This window comes from Colias philodice, chromosome 22 (assembly GCF_061535455.1).
Source record: "Colias philodice isolate Cphi_HAF_F1 chromosome 22, ilColPhil1 Martin Lab GWU primary, whole genome shotgun sequence".
Lineage (NCBI taxonomy): Eukaryota > Metazoa > Arthropoda > Insecta > Lepidoptera > Pieridae > Colias > Colias philodice.
The window spans coordinates 7756974-7784952 of NC_143107.1; the positions used below are offsets into that span (position 1 = coordinate 7756974).

The window sequence follows — 27979 nt, forward strand, 5'->3', positions numbered from 1 at the left end:
GCGAGCAACACAAGTTCCCCGTGTGACGGCCGTAGCGGGAATGACTCGTGCAGCGATCGGGGTAGGAAGGTGCAGGGCGGCTCTCGCTATATTGGCTGGTCGCGCGCTAATTTCAAGTATTTCTTGTTTATTTCAAAACCATCGCATATTTCAAAATTCTAAATCGGTAGACGTATCGGTTGTATATTTTATAGTTAATATCCAAAAAGTCGTAACTTTACGTTTGTTATTTTGAAGATGCCAGAGATTAAAAAAAAATAACAATGATAACTTTGTATTTTTTTTCTATCGAGAAAATATCATGGAATCATGTTTCTAAAACGGTAGACGTTTTGTGTTACTATTGAACTTTCTTGTCAAGAATTTTCATCACGACAACTTTAATAATATAAAAATTACGAAGGTTTAAAAAGGGCCGTAAATGTTAGAAAAATTAATTCATCACCTTAATGACTTTTTTCACTGATAGAGATGTAGCCCATAAGCTTTATTTAATTTCGTGTTTATTTATATGGGCATAGATAATACTGGTATATGGGTCAGACCGGGCGGAGCCGGCATGAGCGGCTAGTATAGTTATGTGCTTCGCTCGTACATAATAATATGATTTGTTTTCAATATTTATATGTATAGGACCTACACTGCACTAAATGAAATAATTTATAAAAGATAATAAAGAATCCGGATCTTTTAATATATAAACAGATCGGATTTTTTAATCTAATTAAGATATCATTGTTATTTTATGTACATATATGTATATATTTCTCTGAAACTGCTCTCCTAATACATACTTTTTTATTTTTTATTAATTGTATTAACTTCCATTACATTAGATTATTTACCTACTTGTTAACTTTCTACTGTCCATAACATATGTATATAACCAAGAAGCGCAACTCAGGGTCCCAAGACACAAGTATTTCACTTAGTTTGGGACCCACTGTCGTACATTAATTGTAAATCATATAATGGACAAATAAATTTATTTCATTTCATTTATTTCATTTCATTTCACTTTACTTTTTAGTTGAGTTAAATAAAATTTTTAAAAATATCAAAATATGTATTGAAAATTTCATTTACATTTGTGCATGTTTTACTGATCGATTTTTTAAGAGACCAGTATTTTGTGTCAAAGCATTATTACTATAGTTTTCACCGGGAATCGAACCCAGAATTTTATTTTAAGTTCAACATTGAAAATCATAATAATTAATTGAATAAATACGTAATATTTCCATATATTACTTACTTTTCAAAAGAAGTATATATTATATCAGAGTAAAAATCAAAACGAGAAATAGAAATAAAACACCTTCATAAAGAATATCATTTATTCATCTATTTACAAACAACACTTAATCTAAAAATGCGCAGTAAGTCTGTCTATTTCGTAGAGATCACTGAATATCTCCTCCACTTTTGTGCCTATCTTCTTTGCGATCTGAAATAGAAACAAAATTTAATATAAAAATTGAATGAAAGTAAGAAAAAGATCATAAATAGCTATATATTTTTGGAGTGAAACATGTTTAGGCGCGTTGAGAATAAAATTCAACATGGCAATACCGTCACGTCATGGATTAAGGCGACGATATTGGTAGCTTTGAATCTTGCCCATAAGTTTCACTTCTGACACGTGTGCTCGGCACACACGCTATAATGTATTAGAGTTTAGACAAAGCGGGCAAAACCACGGGCGGAAAGAATGAATGAATGAATGAATGAAAAATACTTTATTGTACACCAGATATGATACATTTTATAAACTTAACAATAAATTAATCAATGTACAGTAGGCGGCCTTATCGCTGGCAGCGATCTCTACCAGGCAACCCAAAAAAGACGAGGAAAATAGTTAAATTAATCATGGTGGTGCATAATAAATAAAAGTGCATGAATCGGAAAGCTAGTCTTCTTCTTATATATAAAAATGAATCGCAAAATGTGTTGGTAAGCGCATAACTCGAGAACGGCTGAACCGATTTCGATAATTCTTTTTTTATTATATTCCTTGAAGTACGAGGATGGTTTTTATATAGAGAAAACGTAAATATGTACCACGGGCGAAGCCGGGGCGGACCGCTAGTATATTATAAAAATACTTACGTCTTGTTGTTCATTTATCGGCATCGAAGTATATAATGAAACTAAATCTCCGTCCAAAATGCCTCGCGCCGGACCACCGCCTCGTCTCACACTTTTATAAGTCCTGTATAATTATAAAATAATTAATCATTGCATAATAAAATCTATTTATATAAAAGTTATTTTAATTACAATACTTGCAACTCAAGAATGGCTAAGCCAATGATTTTCGGTTCGATAGATTTCTTAAATTTTAAAAAGAGCGAGCAACTAGTCAATTATACATATTAAGGGCGTATGTAATTATTTTAAAGATTTTCGAAGCGTTTCTGGCAAGCGAATTCACATTTATACATTTATTTATTCAAGAGATTTTTTAAGACTTTTTCTAAAGCTGAATTAAAAAAAGCTTTATCTATACTAATATTGTAAAGCTGAAGAGTTTGTTTGTTTGAACGCGCTAATCTCGGGAACTACTGGTCCGATTTGAAAAATTATTTCGGTTTTAGATAGCCCATTTATCGAGGAAGGCTATAATATTATATAGGCTATATATCATCTCGCTAAGACCAACAGGAGCGGAGCAATGCGGGTGAAACCGCGGAGCACAGCTAGTAGTTCATACGATACGATATTAAAATATATTACCTGTAAGCTCTAGGATTTAATCCGGCGATATGGCAACAATAGTTATTCATAACATTTTGCAACATCAGTAATCTTCGGTACACTTTTTCAGACACTGGCAACACATAGCCCACTCCACCGTCTAGGGTTGCTATATACAAAAAAAATAGTAAAATTAGGCATTGAAAAATATTAAAATTAAATATTTTATGGTATTGGTAGATTTGGATTCTTGATAAGGTTACTCAATCGGGAATTCGGATTCGATTCAATGATATTTTTATTTGTAAGAGTAAATAGTTCGAAAAATATGAAATGAAAAATATATGGGAGTCTTTGTTGTAAATTTTTTGATATTTCCCGTTTTATTTTTAAAAATGTATTATGGGGATTTTACTCATTAGGTTAAGTATTTTCGATATCAGTTTAAAGTTTTTTGATATCTGCAATAGTTACGGAATAATCGCTTGTGCACACTTAACGGTTACACCCTGTATATTTATTGGATCTTGGACCTTTGGATTACTACGATATTATTATACCAGTAATATTTCCAGTGTGGGAAAGTGATAGCGCTTACATACTGGAAATAATACTGCTTTAGGACATATGCAAGTAATTCAGATACGGAATTTATAATTTATACAGCATTTGAATGCTATAGAACTAAATATCACAATCCGAATTTTTAATATACATTAAAAATTTATCGTCACATGTCGTTGAGTTTGTTTGTCTTTGTCGTTGATTTGAGTGCAAATTTGCTGTTTAATCTTATACTTCACTTTAAAAATCGAACCTGTATTACTATACAGGTTTGATTTTTTTAGTATATACTTATACTCACTGTAAACAGTAACATGTCGTTTCTGCTCATTTCTCTGATTGACAACAGAATTTGTTTGAGCTCGAGCCGCGATACGAAACATGGCGTGTACCTGCTGGCCCAGGTGGTAGTCGCACTTGCGGATCAGACGCTGACCTGCAGACATACATACATACATTATATTCATCTATATATCACATTACATGTGTAAAAAAGTTAAAAAAAGACGGTTTGCACTCCGGGAGTGCCGGCAGAAGTGAAAACTTGATTATTAACGTTGAGCATGTTTGATATCCATCCGTCTTACGCTTTTTCGATCAGGTCACGTGTCCTGACGCGAGTTTAAGATTTTATACCCATTACAGAAAAAGTGCTCAACGCCGCTAAAGAAGTTTTCACTTCAAAAAGACAAAACAAAACAAATAAAACATTACCTCCATAACTCTCTCTAGCTTGTGGCTGGTACATAAACAACGCTAGATTTCCTTCAACTTCGCTAACCAGGAAACCAAGACTAGTGTTGTCCACCATGAATTCCATGTCATATATCTGTCAAACACAATGTAATAATTGAAAATAAATGATTTAAAAATTCATGTAACAATTTATTGACTGTTTCATGCTCATTCAAATACTCAGAAAAAAATCGAAAAACTCCTAAGAGGTATTTTTACATCTCTTTTTTTAATGGCTCTTAATTCACGCAAATTTGATTCAAACATCTATAATGGAATCTATTATTCATAGTTTATTATGAAATAGCAGTTTGTCAAAACGTCTCTTCCTAACTCCATTATTTCCTACCTTAAAAAGCGGTCCTAAGAACCACGGAGACCAAAAGTTTCGAGAAACATCTCTTAAAAAAATCAATTTTGCGTAAATTATTAAATACCAAAGACAATACCAAAAATTCCAAACCATAGACTAAACATAAACATATAGACCACCATAGACTAACATTAATACTTTTTTATTCTACTAACGAAATATGGATCTGCGATATCCAAATTTTATGCAAAATAATTAATAAAATAAATCTTACCTGCGCGGTCCTAAAGTCCCGCGAAACCAGAGACAACGTCCTATGTTGGTCTTGATATCTCAATAGAGATATGGACTTATAAACATCGGCTACTAAAATCAAGTTTTTAACAGCCAACATTCTGTGGACATAGATTTGTGTGTCTATGAAAGCAACACCCACTAGATCGTTGTCTTTGAGCTGCCAAATGTATATCTGAAAGGGAATTTATGTATTAGTTTGTTTTAAGATAGGAAGAAAGGAAATAAAAAAGATGTGTGGCACTCGGGGACTGCCGCGGTAAAGCTATTGCATGCTATGCCTTCAAGCTACACCTCCAAGCTCGTCGGAGTGGGGAGCGTGAGGTTTTTTCGTTACGCAATTTCTGGATTCGGTCCCCACGCTCAAGGCCCGCGATAGAAGCTATGCAATAGCTTAAAAAACTTGAGATATAGATAGATAGAGAGAGATAGACAGATAACCACGCGTACGCCGCACAACTCTAGCAAAAAAAGACGGGTTGCACTCCGGGAGTGAGGGCAGAAGTGAAAACTTGATTATTAACGTTGAGCATGTTTGATATCTTTAAAATAGCAACTATGGTGTTTCTTGTTCGTTCTTCTCCAGATAGATACTGCTTTCCGAATTGGTGGTAAATTTAAATATGTAATGACGATTCAACAGTGCTTCTGGAAGAAGTCTAATTGAATAAATAAATGTTTGAGTTTGAGTTGTATTCTTGATAACTTGTTAAAAATTCTCTTATACGAATAAACTGAATAAAAAGAGCGTGTGTGCCGAGCACACGTATCAAATGTAAAACTTCTTTGGCAAGATTCAAAGATACCAAAATCGTCGCCTTATTCCATGACGTTGTAGGCAATACCGTCATTGCCATGACGCTCTTGATATTTTACTCTCAACGCGCCTAAAGAAGTTTCACTTCACTACATAGTATAAAACAAAGTCGCTTTCTCTGTCCCTATGTCCCTTTGTATGCTTAAATCTTTCAAACTACGCAACGGATTTTGATGCGGTTTTTTTTTTTAATTGATAAAGTGATTCAAGAGGAAGGTTTTAGTATATAATTTATTAGGTTTTAGACAAACCGGGCGAAGCCGCGGGCGGTAAGCTAGTTAAAAATAAATATCTCACCTTCTGTCCAACAGCTGATATAAGATATCCCAAAACCTGCGTAAGCGCAGTCACGGGCCCTTTTTGTTCTTTCGCGTATATTTCTTTAAATCTATTCTTCGTTAATGGCTGCCCTGGTTCAGGGACCACGTCGATTATGTCGTAGATTATTATCTGGGAATAAAAAAACATATATGTTATATAATAAGGAAATACATTATATATAATGTATTTCAACAAAACATATTAGAAAACATATAATATGAAACGTATATGCTGCCATCTATTGCTAAAATTAGTAAAGTGATAGTGAACTGTCACTTTTCATGTCCAATTAGAAATTAAATTTAGTCATTTTTACACAGATATTTGATAATTTTAGTAAATAAAAATGATTTAATATTTATACATTGTGCAATAGATATCTGAAATCTAAAAACTAGAATATTTCTAAAACAAAATAATATATAATAGACTAGAGTAGATAATTTTTGAAACAAAAAAAAATCGCAGTCGGATGAAACCCATTAGAAAAGGAGGGGAATATGATAAAAATGTAAGGAAAAATAAATTACGGTCAATCCGAGTTCGGGAAGCGGGAGGGGGAGCTTTAAAGAGAAAAAATGGTTTCTCTCGATTTCCGACAAAACTACAAGTCCTATCGAAAAAAGTTCAATGGCAAAGTTGTAGGTAATTAAAAGTTCTACAACTTTTGTATTTACAATTTTTTCACATAACCTAAAAATTTAGGTGAAAAATTCAAAAAACCAAGTTTTTGGTCTTTTATTTCTATCTACTTCAAAATTTATTTTTTTTCTACGACATTTGGTGGAAACTTACTTTATTATGTCCCAAATACACTGTAATTTATTTGATTGAAAATATTTATTTTTTCGCCTTATTTTGAATTAATACCAAAAAAACAACCTAATTTTCAATCGAAAAGTCACCCGTCAAAATATCAGCTTTTTTCAAAAACTTGGGGTGCCTTTTATTCATTGAAATCTCTACTTTCATATGGTGTAAAAAAAATAAACACGACCATAGTAAATGTTCTCAGGAAATGCATACAAACAGTCTGAAAATTAGCTTTTACTAAATCAGGCACACTTCTCGAACTACCTGAAATGTTTTTATCGACATCATTTTGCTTTTGAATATGCTGTAAAATATTAAACTTAGAACAGATAATTATTTTTCTTTTGAAATATTACCGAAAAGCCGATACAAGAGAAGATATAGAGTTCAAGAAGTGTGCCTGATTTAGTAAAAGCTAATTTTCAGACTGTTTGTATGCATTTCCTGAGAACATTTACTATGGTGGTGTTTATTTTTTTTACACCATATGAAAGTAGAGATTTCAATGAATAAAAGGCACCCCAAGTTTTTGAAAAAAGCTGATATTTTGACGGGTGACTTTTCGATTGAAAATTAGGTTGTTTTTTTGGTATTAATTCAAAATAAGGCGAAAAAATAAATATTTTCATTCAAATAAATTACAGTGTATTTGGGACATAATAAAGTAAGTTTCCACCAAATTTCGTAGAAAAAAAATAAATTTTGAAGTAGATAGAAATAAAAGACCAAAAACTTGGTTTTTTGAATTTTTCACCTAAATTTTTAGGTTATGTGAAAAAATTGTGAATACAAAAGTTGTAGAACTTTTAATTACCTACAACTTTGCCATTGAACTTTTTTCTATAGGACTTGTAGTTTTGTCGGAAATCGAGAGAAATCATTTTTTTCTCTTTAAAGCTCCCCCCTCCCGCTTCCCGAACTCGGATTGACCGTAATTTATTTTTCCTTACATTTTCATCATATTCCCCTCCTTTTCTAATGGGTTTCATCCGACTGCGATTTTTTTTATCTTTTCATTATTTTCAAAGGCTTCTACCCCAGTCTATAAATAAACAAATTTAACTCACTCTTCCTCTAGAAGTGATGTCTTCTCCATAATTATAATTAGTACCTATAGCAATGTAACCGCGACGACCGGACCTAAGTGAAATTAAATAATTTTATTTAAGATCCTTTACCCCAAATTTACCTTATTAAGCATATTGTAAATGACAAAATAAATTACGTATTTCTAGTATGCTTTCGCGTCGAAATTAAATTTGAATTTTCATTAAAACCCAATCTGACATAGTCACATATGGATTGAAATTCAAATCAATAAAAATGATTGTTGCTTTAAAAGCATAGAAGGCAATTTTCATATACCTACTTAAAAGGTTTAAAGCTAATCTATTCAAATCCGGTTAGAAGGACCAATAGGCCTAGATTAAATAGTTACGCTTTATCATCGAAATTAGTGAAGCTTGAACGATTAAATTGTATCAACTTATTATTTCTAATTATTGTATGCATAAAGAAACTTTATGACTATGTACTATCATACACTAAAAACAGTCTATATAACCAGGCATTTAAATCAATATAAAATTGTTAATTTGTAGCCATCTCTTCCAGGCAAGTTAAATAAAACCGGCCAAGTGCGAGTCGGATTCGCGCACGAAGGGCTCCGTACTATGGGGGGTCCTTAATATATTTTTATTTGCTGTTATAGCGGCAACGGAAATACATCATTTGGGAAAATTTCAGCTTTCTAGCTATCACGGTTTATGAGATACAGCCTAGAGACAGACAGACAGACGGTAATATCCCCATCTTACAAACAGGCAATACTAGAATCCTCAAGAATACTAAAAAACAACTCACGTGGTCCCTTCATAAGATAGCGAAACATTTTTCAAGCAAGTGACATGTTCCCATTCTTCCAAAGAAACCCGACTGCCGGGAACAACCTCCCATGAAACCGGCGAAAACAACATCACTGAAAATTTCTCTTGCATCGGGTAAGGGAATCTGGAAAGGGTAGAAAAATAAATTAAACAGAATAATATAATATGTATAAGTGTAGAATAATAATTGGTTTGAGTTATCAGGCAGTAAAAAAAAAAGTGAAGTCGCGTGTCCCCAAGTGGGGTAAGTAAGTAAGGGCAGATGCATGATGCATACATCTGTTTAACTGATCTATTTTCTTTACAACAAAGGACAAGTAGGTGATCAGCCTTCTGTGTCCTGCCAGACCGAGACTTTTTTTTTTCTTCGTCTCCACCGGGAATCGAACCCAGGACCCCTCGATTCTACGCTCACGCGTCAACCACTATACCAAGGAGGCGGTCAAGCAGTGCCTTCCTTAAATATTGTGAGGAAATCTACATTGCATATTATATTAAAAAGCTAATGTTATGAAGTGATAGTTTTGTAACATCGAATTATTGGTGAAAAAATAATTTTTTTGGCGATTAAATTAAAAAAAGGGCCATGCTAAACTTAATTTTGTTCCCCATCCCCGAATATCATACATCATAGCGTCATTTTATTGGACTCCTAACACCTTTTTTTACTCTTCCTACTTATAGTATAAATTAAAAAAGACTGCGTGTGTTTCTCGCAGATACACTTTACAAAAACCACTTTACTTTTTTCACTTATTTTTCTACCCTTACCTATCTCCCTTATTCTCGGTACTTTTTTCCTTGTCTTCCCCGTTAAATTTGTAATAAGACGTGGTCGGTGTTGACACGGACGACACTAAGCAATAAGTCTTCGACTCCAAATGAAAAGTGACTGCGTGAGGTGTTTCTCGTAACGGCACTTTACGCACTGCCCATGGAGCGTCGTAGGAAAGGTGGGTTGGTAATACGCTGATTCGTAGTGAGCCCTGAAAATATAAAAAAAGACGTGTGTCACTCGGGGACTGCCGCGGTAAAGCTATTGCATGCTTTGCCTTCAAGCCACACCTCCGCGCCCGTCGGAGTGGGGAGCGTGAGGTTTTTTCGTTACGAAATTTCTGGATTCGGTCCCCGCGCTCAAGGCCCGCGATAGAAGCTATGCAATAGCTTAAAAACATAAAACAATAGATAGACAAACAAAATTACAATACAGACATGTTGGGTTCTGATACCATACTACTTTGGACGAACAATAGAAATAAAAGAAGACCGGTTGGGAGGAAAACAGAAAATAACTTTCATAAAGTTGCAAATCTATACTAATATTATAAAGCTCAAAAGTTATAAATATTTATCTGTTATTTCAATTTCCACGAATTTTTCACTCATTTATTGAAATAAATATTTTTTATCTTTTAAAAAACTTGCTTTTCATTTCTTATCTTCCAAAAATGTTTTCCTAAAACTTGATCCAAGAACATATTTTTTTCTTTGTTCACATAACTCACCTTAGTATTAAAATACAAGAATCCTTGCGGGCAATTAGTATTATTGAACGACGCGAAACTAGCAACAGGTGCTTCTTCCAAACTCAACGGGTGTAACCTTAGTTCCCCACGACCACTCAATATGAGAAAGTATGGCGTTTCCCCGCATATAAAAACGCCGTTATAACCGCCTACGTTACCTAAAAATATGAAAAAAAAAACGTATTTATAAAAGTAAGTGTAAAAATATAAACGTCTGAAAAAAATTCTTTAATTTCTATTTCTATTTTTCTGAAAACAATGGTTAAGTCGCTTAACAAGTGATCCTATCATGTCACTTTTTGTCATTTCTTTTCACGTCATGTTTTATCAAATGACGCCACGATCTGTCGTAAACACATCGAATCACGCCACGTCACGTGCTGTCACATCATATCTTTTCACGTCATGTCTTATCATGTGACATCATGCTTGTCACATCACAACACATCACATCACATCACATCACGTCACATCACTCACCGAAATATCTCAAATAGCGCACGTTTTCCCTCAAGGTTGCGGCTTCGTATCCATCATCAGGCGTCACCAGCGGCGTCCCGCGGTAACCGAACGGGAAAGAGCAGGCCACGCGGGAGAAACGGAGCTTTAGGTTGCCGCGGGGGTATTTGTAGGCCTGGAAGTGATTTATAAGTTTTTTATTGTATTTATTTTTGAAGTGAAAACTTCTCTAGCGGCGTTGGGTATAAAATCTTAAACTCGCGTCAGGACACGTGACCTGATCGAAAAAGCGTAAGACGGATGGATATCAAACATGCTCAACGTTAATAATCAAATTTTCACTTCTGCCGGCACTCCCGGAGTGCAACCCGTCTTTTTTTCCTCGTAGTATTGTCTGCAGGACACAACCAACGCTATTTATTTGCTATTTGCACAACGCAGGATTTGTATATTGTTGCAGACTCTCCACGTGCGTGCTGTGACCCGATGTCAGATCCTCTCCATCACGACCAGCACCCACCTGGTAGACCAGCAGCTGGTCGTCCATCCGCAACAGCAGCAGCGGCCGCGAGCCCTTGTTGCCGAGCCCCACCACCAGCAGCTCCCGCAGACCCTCCACCAAAGTGCTGTGACCTGATGTCAGATCCTCTTCATCGTTGGGGTTCAAGGGCATGGGAACCGATTCTAAGCTGTCCGCTAGTATCTGGAATTTTCATATTATACACATCACTGAATAGTATAAAACAAACTCGCTGTGTAGGCTTAAAGGCCGATTTTTCAATGCTTGGATAAAACTTATCCGTCCAATAAAGTATTACACGATAATATTAAAATGTCACGTAAACTGTCAAATACGAGCAATTAGAATACATTTTTAAAATGGTAGTTTTATACATTATTCGACGAATAAGTTTTAACCAAGGATTGAAAAATCAGCCCTTAATCTGTAAATTACGCAACGGATTTTGATGCGGTTTCTTTTTTATAAATAGAGTAGGTAGATTGGGTTTAAACAAAGCGGACGAAGCCGCTAGGAAACATTAATAAATGTGGTACCAAAACACAAAGGTCAAATTAAACATTATAATGCCAAAAAAATTCCCAAGTCAGGCAAAAATTACAGAAAAGATTCTGTAACACTGGTTTTAAATCGGCCTACAATCAATTATGGATCCGGCTCGTGCGCGTATCAACTGCAATTTTGACAGCGCACTGACAGCTGTCACCTGTCGTCTATTTGACAGGGTGGGTAATAAACGTTCCGCTGTTTTTAGGGTTCCCTACCCAAAAGATAAAACGATTATTAACTTAACTTATCGATTAATTAACTTAACCTATCCATATCGATTAATTAACTTAACCTATCGATATCGATTAATTTACTTAACCTATCGATATCGATTGATTGACTTAACCTATCGATATCGATTAATTAACTTTAATCTATCGATATCGATTAATTAACTTAACCTATCGATATCGATTGATGAACTTAACCTATCGATATCGATTAATTAACTTAACCTATCGATATCGATTAATTAACTTAACCTATCGATATCGATTAATTAACTTAACCTATCGATATCGATTAATTAACTTAACCTATCGATATCGATTGATTGACTTAACCTATCGATATCGATTAATTAACTTAATCTATCGATATCGATTAATTAACTTAACCTATCGATATCGATTGATTAACTTAACCTATCGATATCGATTAATTAACTTAACCTATCGATATCGATTAATTAACTTAACCTATCGATATCGATTAATTAACTTAACCTATCGATATCGATTAATTAACTTAATCTATCGATATCGATTGATTAACTTAACCTATCGATATCGATAAATTAACTCAACCTATCGATATCGATTAATTTACTTTACCTATCGATATCGATTGATTAACTTAACCTATCGATATCGATTAATTAACTTAATCTATCGATATCGATTAATTAACTTAACCTATCGATATCGATTGATTAACTTAACCTATCGATATCGATTAATTAACTTAACCTATCGATATCAATTAATTAACTTAACCTATCGATATCGATTAATTAACTTAATCTATCGATATCGATTGATTAACTTAACCTATCGATATCGATAAATTAACTCAACCTATCGATATCGATTAATTTACTTAACCTATCGATATCGATTGATTGACTTAACCTATCGATATCGATTAATTAACTTAATCTATCGATATCGATTAATTTACTTAACCTATCGATATCGATTAATTATTTTAATCTATCGATATCGATAAATTAACTCAACCTATCGATATCGATTAATTTACTAACCTATCGATATCGATTGATTGACTTAACCTATCGATATCGATTAATTAACTTAATCTATCGATATCGATTAATTAACTTAACCTATCGATATCGATTAATTAACTTAATCTATCGATATCGATTGATTAACTTAACCTATCGATATCGATAAATTAACTCAACCTATCGATATCGATTAATTTACTTAACCTATCGATATCGATTGATTGACTTAACCTATCGATATCGATTAATTAACTTAATCTATCGATATCGATTAATTAACTTAACCTATCGATATCGATTATTTAACTTAACCTATCGATATCGAAACTTAACCTATCGATATTGATTGATTGACTTAACCTATCGATATCGATTAATTAACTTAATCTATCGGTATCGATTGATTAACTTAACCTATCGACATCGATTAATTTACTTAACCTATCGATATCGATTGATTGACTTAACCTATCGATATCGATTAATTAACTTAACCTATCGATATCGATTAATTAACTTAATCTATCGATATCGATTGATTAACTTAACCTATCGATATCGATTAATTAACTTAACCTATCGATATCGATTGATTGACTTAACCTATCGATATCGATTAATTTACTTAACCTATCCATATCGATTCATTAACTTAACATATCGATTAATTAACTTAACCTATCGATATCGATTAATTGACATAACCTATCGATATCGATTGATTGACTTAACCTATTATATAGATTTCGCTGTCTGTTTGTCGGACCATCTGTCACCTGTATCCTACCAGCTGTATCTTACGAACCATGATGGTTGGTCAGTTGAAAATTTCAAAGAATATGTATTTCTGTTGCCGCAATAACAACAAATCCTAAAAAGCAGAATTAAATAAATATTGAAGGGCGCTTCAATACAACAATCGCGATTCATCAATTTTTTTTTTCGAATTTTTCTCAACCGATTATTTTTTCGTTTGTCTTTTAATTCTATAAACCTCCTTACCAATTAAAAAAAGTAAAGTCTGTTAAGTCGGTTTACTGACGATAATTGAACGTGACAACGTCCGATTGTGCTTCTTTGTCGCTCGTTCCGCGCTCTCGCTCGCACTTCAAGCCTTACATGGAACGCCTCAGAGCGAGGTAACGCCGCATGAGTCATGTTTTTTCGTGCGTGCAGCCGGCTATATCGCATTATAAGACGTTGTCACGTCAAAAAATTACGGAACCTTAATGTGGCTGGAGTTCGACTCACAACTTTTTAACTTAACATATTTTTAAACAAGCAATATTTTAAATAACTCACCCGATTGAAATGGATATTTTTGGTTTTATGGCATTCAAATGCTTTATAAATATAAATTTATAAAGAATAGAAAAAATTCGATCACGAGGCGGGACTCGAATTGGTCAGGCATCCGCCCCGGAATGGCGCGAAAGGATGCGGGTTCGAGTCCAGCTGAGTGATCGAATTTTTTCTATTCTTTATAAATTTATAACTCACCCGATGTCCAGCACACACATCGCGCACCAAAAAGCTCAATTTCATCTCTGGCAGGGAGTAAATCTCCAAATTGCCGTTATCCCTCAGTACGAAGAGCCAATATGTCGGCTTGACCTCCGCGAGCTGTTTCTTCCACCAACGTGACACGCGACGGGGAACGCCGGGGTTTTTCGATTGTTCTGCTAACATTATCTGTGAAATAATAGAAAGAAAGAAAGATAATTTATTTGACTCCACAATAATAACAAACACAATTAACACACAATACAATATTTAAAATTAAAACAACAAAACATGAAACAATACAAGTACAATAAATATAGGAGTAAAATAAAATAAAATAAAGCCGAAAAGTGGATCCAAGTCAGACAAAAAGTTAAATAATGACGGTAAGTACTGTAGCGTTTAATAAATTGTGTAAATAATAGTGTGTTTGTTTGTCCTTCTTTCACGTCGCAACGCAACGATTTAATGTTTTGATTTTTGTAGTTAAAGATAGTTAGAATAACAGACAGCAACTTTTACCGCGCATCTAATTCGTACGAGAATTTCCTATGAGCTTTTTTTGAAACAATTAAGACTTGAGACCTAGTTTCTTTGTCTATATTTTATTTTAATTTGTTCTGAAACCGAAGCATCTTTGTATATTATTTTTGAAGTGAAACTTCTTTAGGCGCGTTGAGAGTAAAATTTCAAGGTCACGTCATGACAATACCGTCACGTCCTGGAGTAAGGCGACGATTTTGGTATGTTTGAATCTTGCCAAAGAAGTTTCACTTCTGACACGTGTGTTCAGCATACACGCTCTTTTTTAACTATATTCTGTCATGTTAAGATAACTACTAATAAGAAGATAGTAGACTAATAATATAGTAAGATATTAAGATACTTTGAAATTTATTTTTAACTGTTTTCTCTGAAATAAAGCTTTTACTTTATAGTTTTCAAATAAATTTTTTTTTATTTAAAACTAGCTTTCCGCCTGCGGCTTCGCCCGCGTTTTCAAAGAAAAACCCGCATAGTTCCCGTTTCCGTGGGATTTCCGGGATAAAACCTAGCCTATGTTACTCGTGGATAATGTAGCTTTCGAATGGTGAAAGAATTTTTAAAATCGGTCCAGTAGTTTATGAGCCTATTCATTACAATCAAACTAACAAACAAAGTTTTCCTCTTTATAATGTTAGTGTAGATTTAAAATTAAATATGTAGTAGGATTGTAAAATACTCACGCTAGCCATAGAAGCCGGTGTCTGATCACCACCATACAGCAGCTCATCATCATTGAGCTCATACACCACGCCCGGCTTCAGACCTTCAGCTTTCACGTTCTTGTTCGCTTTGCCCGAAAACTCGCCTTTCACCTGGTTATAAATTTATTTTAGTGAGGGTAGTTGGATGTTGGAAGAATTTTTTTCAATTTGATTAAAGAAAGAAATGAAATAATAGTGAAGATAATGGCTGTACTGGTAGCGTTTAAAAAAAAGGTTAAATAAAATTATAATATCCTGAGGAAATAAGATCATGTCCAAAAACAACAGAACAATATGAATCAATTGATGATGTAAACATAGGGATAAGGGAATAAATTGCGTTTATAGTCAAAACTGCATATCTAAATAATATAATATTCATAGTGATGATTATCTCGATCCCAATGATACCAATGACTACGGTAGCAGTATTGGAAGTAATAGTGTCAATTATAGTTCTAGTGCAAGTGATAGTGATAGCGATACATGCAAATGTTATTGAAAGTGATAATGCTAGTGCATATGATACTGATAATGATAGTGATAGTGCTAGTGTTAGCGATAGTGATGCAAAAGTGCAAATTCCATTGAAAGTAATAATGCTGGGGCAAGTGATAGTGACATTGATAGTTCTAATACTAGGGCAAAGGCCAGTCATATTAACAGCCCTAAAAAAACGACTAACTCCTAATAACAAGTCACACCCACCTGTACAGGAGCGCCGCCCTGCGCGAACAGGCCGCTCAGGTCGCGGTACGGCGCCGCGCGGACCACGCCCGGCCGGTGCGGGACCGCCTGCCGCGTGGGGGCGAGGCGGGCTGACTGGAGTATACAAACAATATTAAAAAAAATGTTGTGTGGTTTTATGAAACCACGGTAAAAATGAAACTGTTCGAACGGTTCCGAACACTGCTTTGTGCCGAGTAGGTATACCTACTCGGCAGCCGCGATACACGCGACATGCGCTACATAGACCAAAGAGTTTGAGACGATGTAATAAAAGTTTCACTTTAAAAATCATCACTATAGCTGTAAGGCTACGCAAGATTTCCCCATTGAAAAAAAAGTGGCTGTAGGGCTGTTTGTGTATGTGCACGGCGAGGCGGGGGAGAGTACCGACCGTTCCGTTTCTTTCTAATTTCTAACTCGTGCTCTTTCTTGCCCGGTCCCCACCAAAACCGCACATACCTACACCACCCTACAGTCACTGCACACAAGCTATAGTGCAAAACATAGTTTCAAAAGATAGAAAATAGAAAATTTCCGCTATCTGTCTGTCTGCCCTTAAATAGGATTAGATCTTTAAAACTACGCAACGAATTTTAATAATGGTTTTTCTAATAGACTGATAGAAAAAAAGTCGGTCGTCGATACTGTAGATACAGGTGAAACATTTTTATATATATGCTATGTCATGTTAAACATGCCGTTTCTAACTGTAATTTATAAATTTCACATTTACAAAGCTAGCAACAATTTACATTTAAAATTAAAACAAGTAACACAATATAAAATCCATAACCTCAATCCCATAAAATCCTAAAAACACAGTCTTACCAAAGCGTCCTTAGCTCGCATTTCCCTTAGAGCCAGTACTAAAGCTCTCCCACAAGTAGACAGCACACACAAGTACGGGTCAGCTGTGATGGCAGTTCGAGCTGTCCATTCCAGTGATATGGACTGGATTAGCGCACCATCTGATTAAAAAATGTCCAAATTTTTCATTATTTCTCGTATTTTTTTTAGTATTACACCAAGGTAAGCGAACCTTACCAAGAGTCAAGAATCTTTTGACAAAATTTTCCAAAAATATGCCCAAAACAGGCCTAAAAGAATGCTGCCCTTTTCTAAATAATACCAAAACACCTATATCGTAAGAAATAGTTATTTTTCTAACCACCGTGATGGCTGTTCGAGCTGTCCATTCCAGTGAAATGGACTGGATTAACACACCATCTGGGTAAATAATTCTTTATTTTGAGCATTCTTTAGTGCTTTTTTTTCTGCAAAAACTTCTAACTTAACTCTATCTCATTAAAGAGTCAAAAAACATTGGATTTTCCAAAAATATGCCCAAATCAATGCTAAGAATCCTACTCTTTACAAATATAATTCCAAAACCTTTATATCGTAAAAAATAGTTATGAGAAGAACAGGAAAAACTTTTTATAAACAGCAGCAATTTCAATACTGAATTTCCTAAAAAAATATCCAGAAAAAAAAATGTATGCGTGTACTAGAGTACACACGTAAGAAGTGAAACTTCTTTATGACCTTAAAAATGTCACGAGTATGGCGTAACGCAAAAATGTCACGCGTACGGCGTAACGCAAAAATGTCACGTCCAACCCCGATAAAGAAGTTTCACTTCAAAAAACTAAAGTACTTTACACTAAAGTTTCTATTATCTTATATATAAAATTCTCGTGTCACAATGTTAGTCTGCATACTCCTCCGAAACGGGTGGACCGATTCTCATGAAATTTTCTGTGCATATCGGGTAAGTCTGAGAATCGGCCAACATCTATTTTTCATATGTAACACGGGCGAAGCCGGGGCGGACCGCTAGTCTACTTTATAAATGTTACCAACTTCTAATAAGCCGTATAGCCACAGTGGTAACTTGCACCATAAACTTGTTATTTCCCAAATTTCCGGCAAAAACTGTCGGCGCGTTCGTCAAGAAGCCAGAGTTGTCTACTTCGTTGATTTCCTGCCCCGTTTGTAGGATCTGTGAACATTAAAAAAATCCATGATCGTCTTCATCAAAATTTTCCCTATATCCGTAAAAATTCCTATAGCTTTTTGAATAATAATTATTTTGAAAGAAAAAATAATTATCACTTTACTACTTACGGCTCATTTTTAATATTTAATTCGAATTAAGCAACAATCAATACAAAAAAAAATAATCAGATTCATTCTTTAAGTGCTGATTTAGTAAAAGATTATTGAACAAAATGTTATCCCTTTATTATTTACTAGAGGTCCGCCCCGGCTTCGCCCGTGGTACATATTTCGCAATAAAAGGTAGCCTATGTCCTTTCTCGGATATCAAAATATCTCCATACCAAATTTCATGCAAATTGGTTCAGTAGTTTAGGCGTGATTGAGTAACAGACAGACAGACAGAGTTACTTTCGCATTTATAATATTAGTATGGATAAAAATAATAAACAACTAAAATCATGATACTATAGTTTAGATATTTAAATGAAGCACATAATTCAATTCACTTTCAACTGATTTTTTTATAAAAAATCAAAACTACTCTGTCCATTATATTATTTGCTTTTTGACAGCTTCACGCCTATGAAGGATTGTATTGTCTATGTTAAAATGTCATACAAATAATTATTATCGTTCTTCATGGACAGGTCCCGCCCACTTAGTGATGTCTACACAGAATTATTCAATGATGGGTCGATAGATTATAATAATCGATAGAAATACTATGTAAAATATATCCGATGCAGAAAAACTCTTCTATTATGTTATATAATTTAAACGTAAAGACAACCAAATTGTAAGATAGAAACCAATAAATAATAAAATATTAGTTTAGTTTAGTTTTAACATACAATGCATAGATATGTGGTCTTATTATTACATATCTTATTAGTACGTTTACGTTGTAATTATTATTTACGTACCTGATTCGATTTATGATAATATTTTTAATTTATAATTGAAATGGTATCACAATCGATAATCTTTTGAACATCACTTCTGGTATCGAGCTGTCAAAAAGCAATTCTTATAGTGGACAGACTATATACAATCATCAACCATCAAGAGGTAACAAGACAAAAAATAAATTGTATTATCATACTACCAAACTACACTCACCATGCTAGTATCATCCTGTGTGAGTATCATATACGCGTGTGTCCCCTCCATGTCTCTGTGCGCTTCGCGTTGCGTTTCCGTTTGTTCGCCGATCACCGTCCACATGTCTACACAACCTGCACATATACAGACAATAGTTATTTATAACACATTAGTATAACATAAAGTGACAAAGTGACGCTTGTATAACGACATGCCAAAGTGACACTACAAATTTGTGAAAGCGGCACTTGTCAAAGTGAATGAGTAGTTACATGTCCACACAGCCTGCACACACAGACATGTTATTAATTACATATTAGTATAACATAAATTGACAAAGTGACGCTTATATAACGACATGCCAAAGACACTAAAAATATGTGAAAGCGACACTTGTCAAAGTGAATGAGTGTAATTCAAGAAGCTTATATCTAATACACTGGAGATTTCAGTATGAACATTAACTTGAAACAAGAAAATATGACGTTGAATGACGCCTGTATGTTTTTTTATCCCTTTCACACCTAACTTGGCAAGTGCCGGCAGAAGTGAAAACTTGATTATTAACGTTGAGCATGTTTGATATCTATCTGTCTTACGCTTTTTCGATCAGGTCACGTGTCCTGACGCGAGTTTAAGAGCGTATACGCACTTTGCGGGTAGCCGCATTGCGGGTAGCCGTCCGGCTGACCGCAAGCAGCAATTATGTACGTAATATTCATTTCTATGCGCACTGTGCGGTCTGCGGTAGCCGCATCGCAGTGCGCATAGAAATGAATATTACGTACATAATTGTGCTTGCGGTCAGCCGGACGGCTACCCGCAATGCGGCTACCCGCATAGTGCGTATACGCTCTAAGATTTTATACTTAACGCCGCTAAAGAAGTTTTCACTTCAAAAAAAGGATAGGATGTGTATAGTGAGTTGCAGCTGTCTCGCTCACCCGGCAGCTCGAAGGCGGTGACGAGCTGCGGCCTCAGCGAGCGCTGCAGCACACACAGCGCGCCGTTCTTGCGGAGAGCTAGTAGTATAGTATAGTGCTGTCTCGCTCACCCGGCAGCTCGAAGGCGGTGACGAGCTGCGGCCTCAGCGAGCGCTGCAGCACACACAGCGCGCCGTTCTTGCGGAGAGCTAGTAGTATAGTATAGTGCTGTCTCGCTCACCCGGCAGCTCGAAGGCGGTGACGAGCTGCGGCCTCAGCGAGCGCTGCAGCACACACAGCGCGCCGTTCTTGCGGAGAGCTAGTAGTATAGTATAGTGCTGTCTCGCTCACCCGGCAGCTCGAAGGCGGTGACGAGCTGCGGCCTCAGCGAGCGCTGCAGCACACACAGCGCGCCGTTCTTGCGGAGAGCTAGTAGTATAGTATAGTGCTGTCTCGCTCACCCGGCAGCTCGAAGGCGGTGACGAGCTGCGGCCTCAGCGAGCGCTGCAGCACACACAGCGCGCCGTTCTTGCGGAGAGCTAGTAGTATAGTATAGTGCTGTCTCGCTCACCCGGCAGCTCGAAGGCGGTGACGAGCTGCGGCCTCAGCGAGCGCTGCAGCACACACAGCGCGCCGTTCTTCCCGCGGCCGCAGCACGCCAGCAGCTCCAGCGCGCCGTGTTCCGCTCGACGCTCTGCGCTCAGCAGCTGCACCTCGCCCATCGATATGTCGCCGATCGGGCACGTGTTCAGGAGAGAGTCGCACACCTGACCACAACGACACAAACTTAACAACTGAATAGGGAACACGAGACAAAAAACAATCAGGACAATGAACCCCAAACTAAACAGCTTTACGCAAGAAATTAAAGTGTCAGACATCGATATACAGATCGCACATTCAACGAGGGAACGAGAGGCAAAAATCTAAACAGAAAAGACAGATATACCGATAGGACCCTGAATCGCATACTTAACACGTTTACTCAAGAAAAAATATTTCAGACACATATATAACAACTAAAGAGCAGATCGGACACGTGTTGAGGAGAGAACCGCGCACCTGAACGTACACGGATATAACGATCAGACATCACATACTTAACAACTAAATAGGGAACAATAGGCAAAAATCTAAACAGAAAAACAACAAAGAGGAGCAATCGCTTTTACACATTATATTAAGAAGGACACACATTACATAATAAAATAAAAAGGTAAATACAATAAGAAAAGATTCAGCATATTAAATATTGCCAAGGAATAATAATTATAGAAAGTTTAAAATATTGTATTCACTAATTTAAGAAATTATACCGTGAAATTTTCTCATTTGAAAAAATTGTGATGTCTATAATGACTATGTCCGTGTTAATTTAATGAAAAAAAAATAATAAATTCACAATATCTAAGACTGATACACACAGGAATAAAAACCTGTTTCACTTATTCTGCAACACTGATATCTTTGATGTGCATCAAAAAGTGTAACGGTCCTAAAACTGAGCCTTGTGGAACTCACAATTTATTTCTGCACTGTCAATAACAAAATAATAATTTATCGCTATTTAATATCTGTTACTAATATACAAGTTAAGAATTTATCAAATGCTTTAACAGTTATCCCAATGTTGTTTATTTTTTTAACAAAATAGAGTAGCTTACTGTGTCGAATGCTTTTTTTGACATCTGTAATTATTTCTTAAATTTTGTTTATAGAACCAATTGTACCCAACGTATTGATATAGGACAAAACAATAAAAAAATATATTTCTTTATTTTTAAGACTTTTGTTATTAACAGACTTTTGACACTGGCCAAATTCAATAAAATATACCATGACATTTTCAATTCAATTCAAATCAGACGAATTCTGGCAAATTAAATTGAAATGACGGTATTAATTTATTTTATTCATACAAATCACAATTCCAACACTACCAGTCAAATAAAAGAGCAACTATGAAGTTTCTTGCCGGTTCTTCTCCATAGATACTGCTTTCCGAATCAGTGGTAAATGTTAAAAATATGTAATGACGACTCAAAAATGCTTCTAGAAAAAGTCTAATTGAATAAATAAATGCTTGAGTTTGAGTTTGAAGACTATCTAAATAGTTTAATGCGCTTAAAATTTCTATTATCTGTAAAAAAAAGGAACTCACCTCAAAAACATAGCTAGTCAACTGTGTAGACGTCCTAATATCAGATCCATACACTTCTAATTCATCTTTATCACTAATCTCTATCACATTACTTGCAACACAATCACTTATTGTATCCATACGACGTTTCTTCGCAGCCGGGTCTGTTTCTTTTTGCGCTTCCTTTTCCTTGTTAGATTGTTCCATTTCCCTTGTCGCTTCTGTAATTTTTGAGTAGAGGAATTTGAGCTTTTGGGTAGTAGAATAAGATTTAGTTTGCGATGGTAAGTAAACTTAAGTATGTTGCTATCTCAAGTCATAGTTAAGACAAGAAAGAGACAATGATATGTATACCTATGAGGGTAATATTAATTAAACTTTGTTTTGCTGTTGTTGCATTATTATCATTAAAACCAAATCGAAAATATTTTAATTTCATTGGCAAATATCGATAAGCATACATTTGCAAAAAATCATTCTGGATAAAGATTAAGGATTAAAAAATATAAAAATTTCACAGAATTAGGATTCCAATTTATTTTTTGTGTTTTTTGCGTCAATAAATGAACAATAACTTACCAGCATCCGTAAGATCTATGGTAGCAGCTAGCGGTCTATCGATAGAGAATATCATTCTATTCTCTCTCTCTGTCACTCTCAGTAAGAGAGAATTGCCCAACCGCGAGCCAAGAAAGAGAAAGTCCTCTTCTATGACGCACATCTAAGAAAATAATTTAACATTTTATATTCTATTGCACTTCAATGTGTTATATTGAACTAGCTATGCCCCGCGGTTTCACCCGCATTGCTCCGCTCCTGTTGGTCTTAGCGTGATGATATATAGCCTATAGCCTTCCTCGATAAATGGGCTATCTAACACCGAAAGAATTTTTCAAATCCACCAATAGTTCCTAAGATTGGCGTGTTCAAACAAACAAACAAACTCTTCAGCTTTATAATCTTTATAATATTAAGTATTTACTGTAAACTAGCTTTCTACCTGCGGTTTCGTCCGCGTTGTCGATAACTTTCAAATTATGTACTAAAACCTTCCTTCAGAATTTCTCTATAAGTGAAAACAGGATGTGTGGCTTGAAGGCATAGCATACCGCTGCAGTCCCCGGGTGCCACACGTTTTATTTTTATTTTTTAGTAAATAGTTTGAACCAAATAAATTAAAAACAAAAAACTCACACAGCTGGTCAACACAGAAGCCGCAGCTCTATCCAAATGGAAGCTGTTCACACTGCGAACGCTGTCAGACAACATGGTCAGTACGTATAACTGACCACCGCGTAACGCTAGAGCAACTCTACTCTCCCCTAGAGTGGCTACTTTGGCCCCATCGAGCGTTATACACACGCCTTCTTGGATACCTAAAATATATTTATTTATTTAGGGCTGATTTTTCAATCCTTGGTTAAAACTTATTCGTCGAATAATGTATAAAACTACCATTTTAAAAACGTATTCTAATTGCCCGTATTTGACAGTTTACGTGACATTTTAATATTATCGTGTAATACTTTATTGGACGGATAATTTTTATCCAAGCATTGAAAAATCGGCCATTAACCATTTATTGTTACCACACCATTTAACATTACAATGTACAGTATATATAGTTGTATAGATGCAAGGTAACATAGAAAGTACAATATATTTTTATTTGAGTCAAATACCTAATTTAAAAGTAATTTCAACAACTTATATCTAAATGATAATGATATAATTAGAAGAACATATGATTAAAAAAAATCAAAATATTTAGACAGTACACAGTATAAATATATATTTTTTAATCCCGTTAGAATTCCGCCTCGAGATCGAATATTTTGTATTATTTTAAAATTTATATTTATAAAAAATTAATTTGAATGCCATAAAAGTACACAGTATACTTACGTAAAGGAAAATTTGTAGTGTGCGTTGCTATACTGTTCAAAGATACTCCATATGGTGGTACCGACTGATTTAGGTATATGAGAGAATTCGCTGCCAATATCAGACAACCACCTAAAATAACAAATTACATGATTTATACAAACATTTATAAATACGATGGTAACATTGTACACAAAAATTAAATTAATTTAATACATGAAGTACAGAACAAAAAATATATGAATCGACATTTCAATGATTTGCCCAAGCAAGTAGTTTAATTTACAATTTAGTTTACAATTCTATAAATTTACCAAACTATTTCATTTATTCGCTGGATAATACCGCAATTTGGCTGCGATTTATACTCTCCAGGTACTTTTACAAAATTCCACACTGTATATCAATTATCATATACAATCTCACTCACTCACTCACTAACTCACTAACCCACACACCTAGTGGCTTCTGTACAGGCACAGCTTGCAAGCAATCGAACGGTAACCCAGCGGTGGACCAAATCACTGGATGCACGCGTGCGCTCATGTTGAGAGACACGCCCGCCATTGCACACGTGTCGCTGCGTACTGCTACACGACTGGGAAATAACATTTATAAAAATAGCATAATAACATTTTATAAGGGAAAATTAAAGTTGGTTATAGAGAGAGTTAGAATATAAAATAATTGACTTATCATGAATGAATTCAAGAAACATTTGCCATTGTAAGTGTCGCTGCGTACTGCGACACGACTAAAAACATAAAAATAAACAAAAAAGGGAATTGATATTATTTTAAAACAATTGAACTGAAGAATAACTGAAGCCGTTTTTTTTTATCATACCTTATCTAGTAACATAAGCTATAATTTATTTGTTTTTTATCCCAGTTTAACTCGCGTGAAAGCGAACCAAGCGACTTATTTATAAAAAAATACTATAGCAAAATTTTTAGACCATTCTTAAATAGTATTTGTTATGTGATATATAATAGTGTAAACACATTGTAATTCATACAAAATTCCACACATTATATTTTAAACACTTACAGGTATACAATCCCTATGTTAAAAAGCAACAATTTTCAATATTATATTAAAACTTACCCAGGAAAAGTCCTTACTGGTTCGTACAATAACAATAATGTTGGTTCATAATATCCATACAGGAACTGTATATCTAAGATGTTATCTATCTTTTCGTCTAGATCTTTTAATACTATTACATATGATGCTAATGTGGGAGCTCGCATTACTGGTTGAGCTAGCTGGAAAATGGAAAATTAAGAAATTATTTATGTAGGTATATTTTGTGTAAATATTATACATAAATATTATACTTATACTTGCATCTATTCTAAAATAAAGTTTCATGTTTTTTTTTAAATGTGTTAAATGATATATGCTCGTTACTAAATGAAATAGATGGTAAGATTGTAAAACAGTTCATTTTAGCTTAAATCATCACTAACAAAAATGGTTACTTTACATCCATGCCTCAAAAATATCAAATTTTTTGAGAAAAAATTAATGTGTAATATATGCACAGAATTCACACTATAAAAGAGTAAGTTTAAGTTACTCTACAATTTTATACAAACAAAATATTCCACATACTTCATCAAATTATAAAACTACCCACAAAAAAACCTTTTTACAAATACATTTAAACCAAATTACTCACATTCTTTTTATCATCGTCTAACGGTTTAGACTCCAGAGGGTCTCCTTCATCCGATGTTATGTCTTTTCTAAACGGTAAGACTGCTAGCTTCTTTCCATATAAGAGCATGACGGCACATCGAAACTCTGGGTCCACTCGAATCCAGGGAATGTGTGGGTGGGTGGTCCAGCCGTTCTGTAGAAATTTGGTTGAAAAATTAATGTTTGAAATAAATTTTATGAATATGTTTGTTACAAACTCTAACTGTACTGCTTGCAAACAGCCTTGTTGATTTAGCAGTATATAATCTTTGTTAAATTGTAAAGTGAAAAGACAAGACGATTGACAATAATTTACATGTTCTATTTACTAGAATATTAATGACTCTATTATCATATGTATGTTATAAAAATCCTTCATAAAAAAAAATGTTTATTTTGTACATAATACAAAAATATTGTAATTATAGCATGTATTATAGAATTATAATAACTTATAATAAAATATTGTTTTTGCAATTCTTAATAATGAATATTACCACATATATTACTATCAAAATCAGCATTAACTAATACAACTGTAGAAAACTCGTACGAAACCTACCTTCATATCATCCTCCTCAAAATAATGCATACTCAATGTAATCAAGTTGTTTGTCTGTGGATCATACTGCACTACAGATAGCTTCGCCTCTCGAAAGGACAGTAGCAACAAATCTCTACCAGCGCTCGGGCATTTGACTGCTGCGATGGACATTATGTTACCCCATAGCGTGTATGACGCAAGGCATTCTAACTTCATCTTAGGTGGTACTGGTTGACCGGCTGGAGTAAAAAATGAGAATTTATTTAAAACCATTTGTATACAGATTAATAATTGCATGTTTTATATACATTTTGGCTTGATCTAGGAATGATATTTGATGTAGAAAAGTGAATAACTAAAGAAGGAAGAAACTGTATAATTTGTTGAATAAGCAAAATTTCTGAACTAATTGAACTGTATATTGGTAAATAGATAAATTATGACTTAAAGGACGTTTTTGGTACTATTTAAATGAATGAAAGCTAGTTTGTTCAAAATAGATCGTTTATAAATATTCCTCTTCTTCAATGCTCAAATTTTTCGAATACAAAGTTCACAAAACTGGCCAAGATCTAAAAAACTAGGGAGATCATAGAAAAAATGGATAGTATTTAATATTATGAATATCATACCTGCATTGACCTCTTTAGTGTTGCCTTCAGGAACGAGTCTGAAGACCTTCAAAATATTAGCGCCTGCGGTAACCAAGCATGTTTCTTCGTTTTCGAAAAAGCAGCAGCTCACAGCATACTCCACGCCCGTAGCGGGATGGGTTTGCCGGGCAATCGAAAACATTTTTACGAGCTAAATGCTTATACTGATAGGTTATGTTTAAACAACTATAAGACTGAAGTTAAATTATACTAGACTATTATTATTCACAACGCCGTTGCATCTAGGAATGTAAAATGAGAATTTCACGTTAGCATTTTACAATATTTATTCATACACGAATACAACAATAACAAGAGCCGACGCTATATTGTTTTGACGTTTGACGTTTCACAGATATCATAAAAATCTGTCACAGTTGAAGTTTATGTACACAGATACAAAATTTTCACGATAGTGTTGACCAAAGAGATACAATAGCCGAATCGTAAACAGAATCCACAGTATTACCATATTTAATATTGTAATACTGTGCACAATCTTTCAATGTACGAGCATGGATAACAATAGGTTGGTAAAACTTATGTAAAAAATTAAATCAGGAATATACAACAATTTAACTGCATTAGAAATATGACTTGTATGTATGGATGTAAAATTAAAATTAATAGGATTAATAAAATATATTGCACATTTTCCAGTGCACATAGGATGTGCGCTCGTTTGATAACAACATCTTCAACATAATATAAACAAAATTGCTTGAAACTAGATTATTACGAGATCTTACGATGTGCCTATAATTAATAGTGAATATGGTACCTTTGATTAATAAAATTATGGTG

The 27979-nt window shown here is 34.6% G+C and overlaps 1 protein-coding gene across 1 annotated transcript; it reads right to left on the minus strand.

Annotated features, from left to right (window-relative positions):
* Positions 1 to 1323: 1323 nt before the first annotated feature.
* Cpsf160 (cleavage and polyadenylation specificity factor subunit 1) lies at positions 1324 to 27527 on the minus strand. The gene is made up of 29 exons (XM_089709266.1): positions 27155 to 27527; positions 26541 to 26761; positions 25959 to 26132; positions 25382 to 25542; positions 24733 to 24872; positions 24296 to 24406; positions 23585 to 23766; positions 22970 to 23111; positions 22412 to 22611; positions 20822 to 21017; positions 19346 to 19461; positions 18089 to 18227; positions 17054 to 17193; positions 16205 to 16318; positions 15476 to 15607; positions 14247 to 14438; positions 10949 to 11131; positions 10450 to 10603; positions 9949 to 10127; positions 9215 to 9429; positions 8421 to 8567; positions 7625 to 7697; positions 5721 to 5873; positions 4587 to 4781; positions 3979 to 4093; positions 3566 to 3700; positions 2740 to 2869; positions 2113 to 2215; positions 1324 to 1447 (listed from the first exon to the last, which is right to left on the minus strand). The coding sequence occupies exons 1-29, from the start codon at positions 27315 to 27317 to the stop codon at positions 1367 to 1369; spliced, it is 4386 nt and encodes a 1461-aa protein (XP_089565392.1). The 5' UTR covers positions 27318 to 27527; the 3' UTR covers positions 1324 to 1366.
* Between the last annotated feature and the right edge of the window lie 452 nt (positions 27528 to 27979).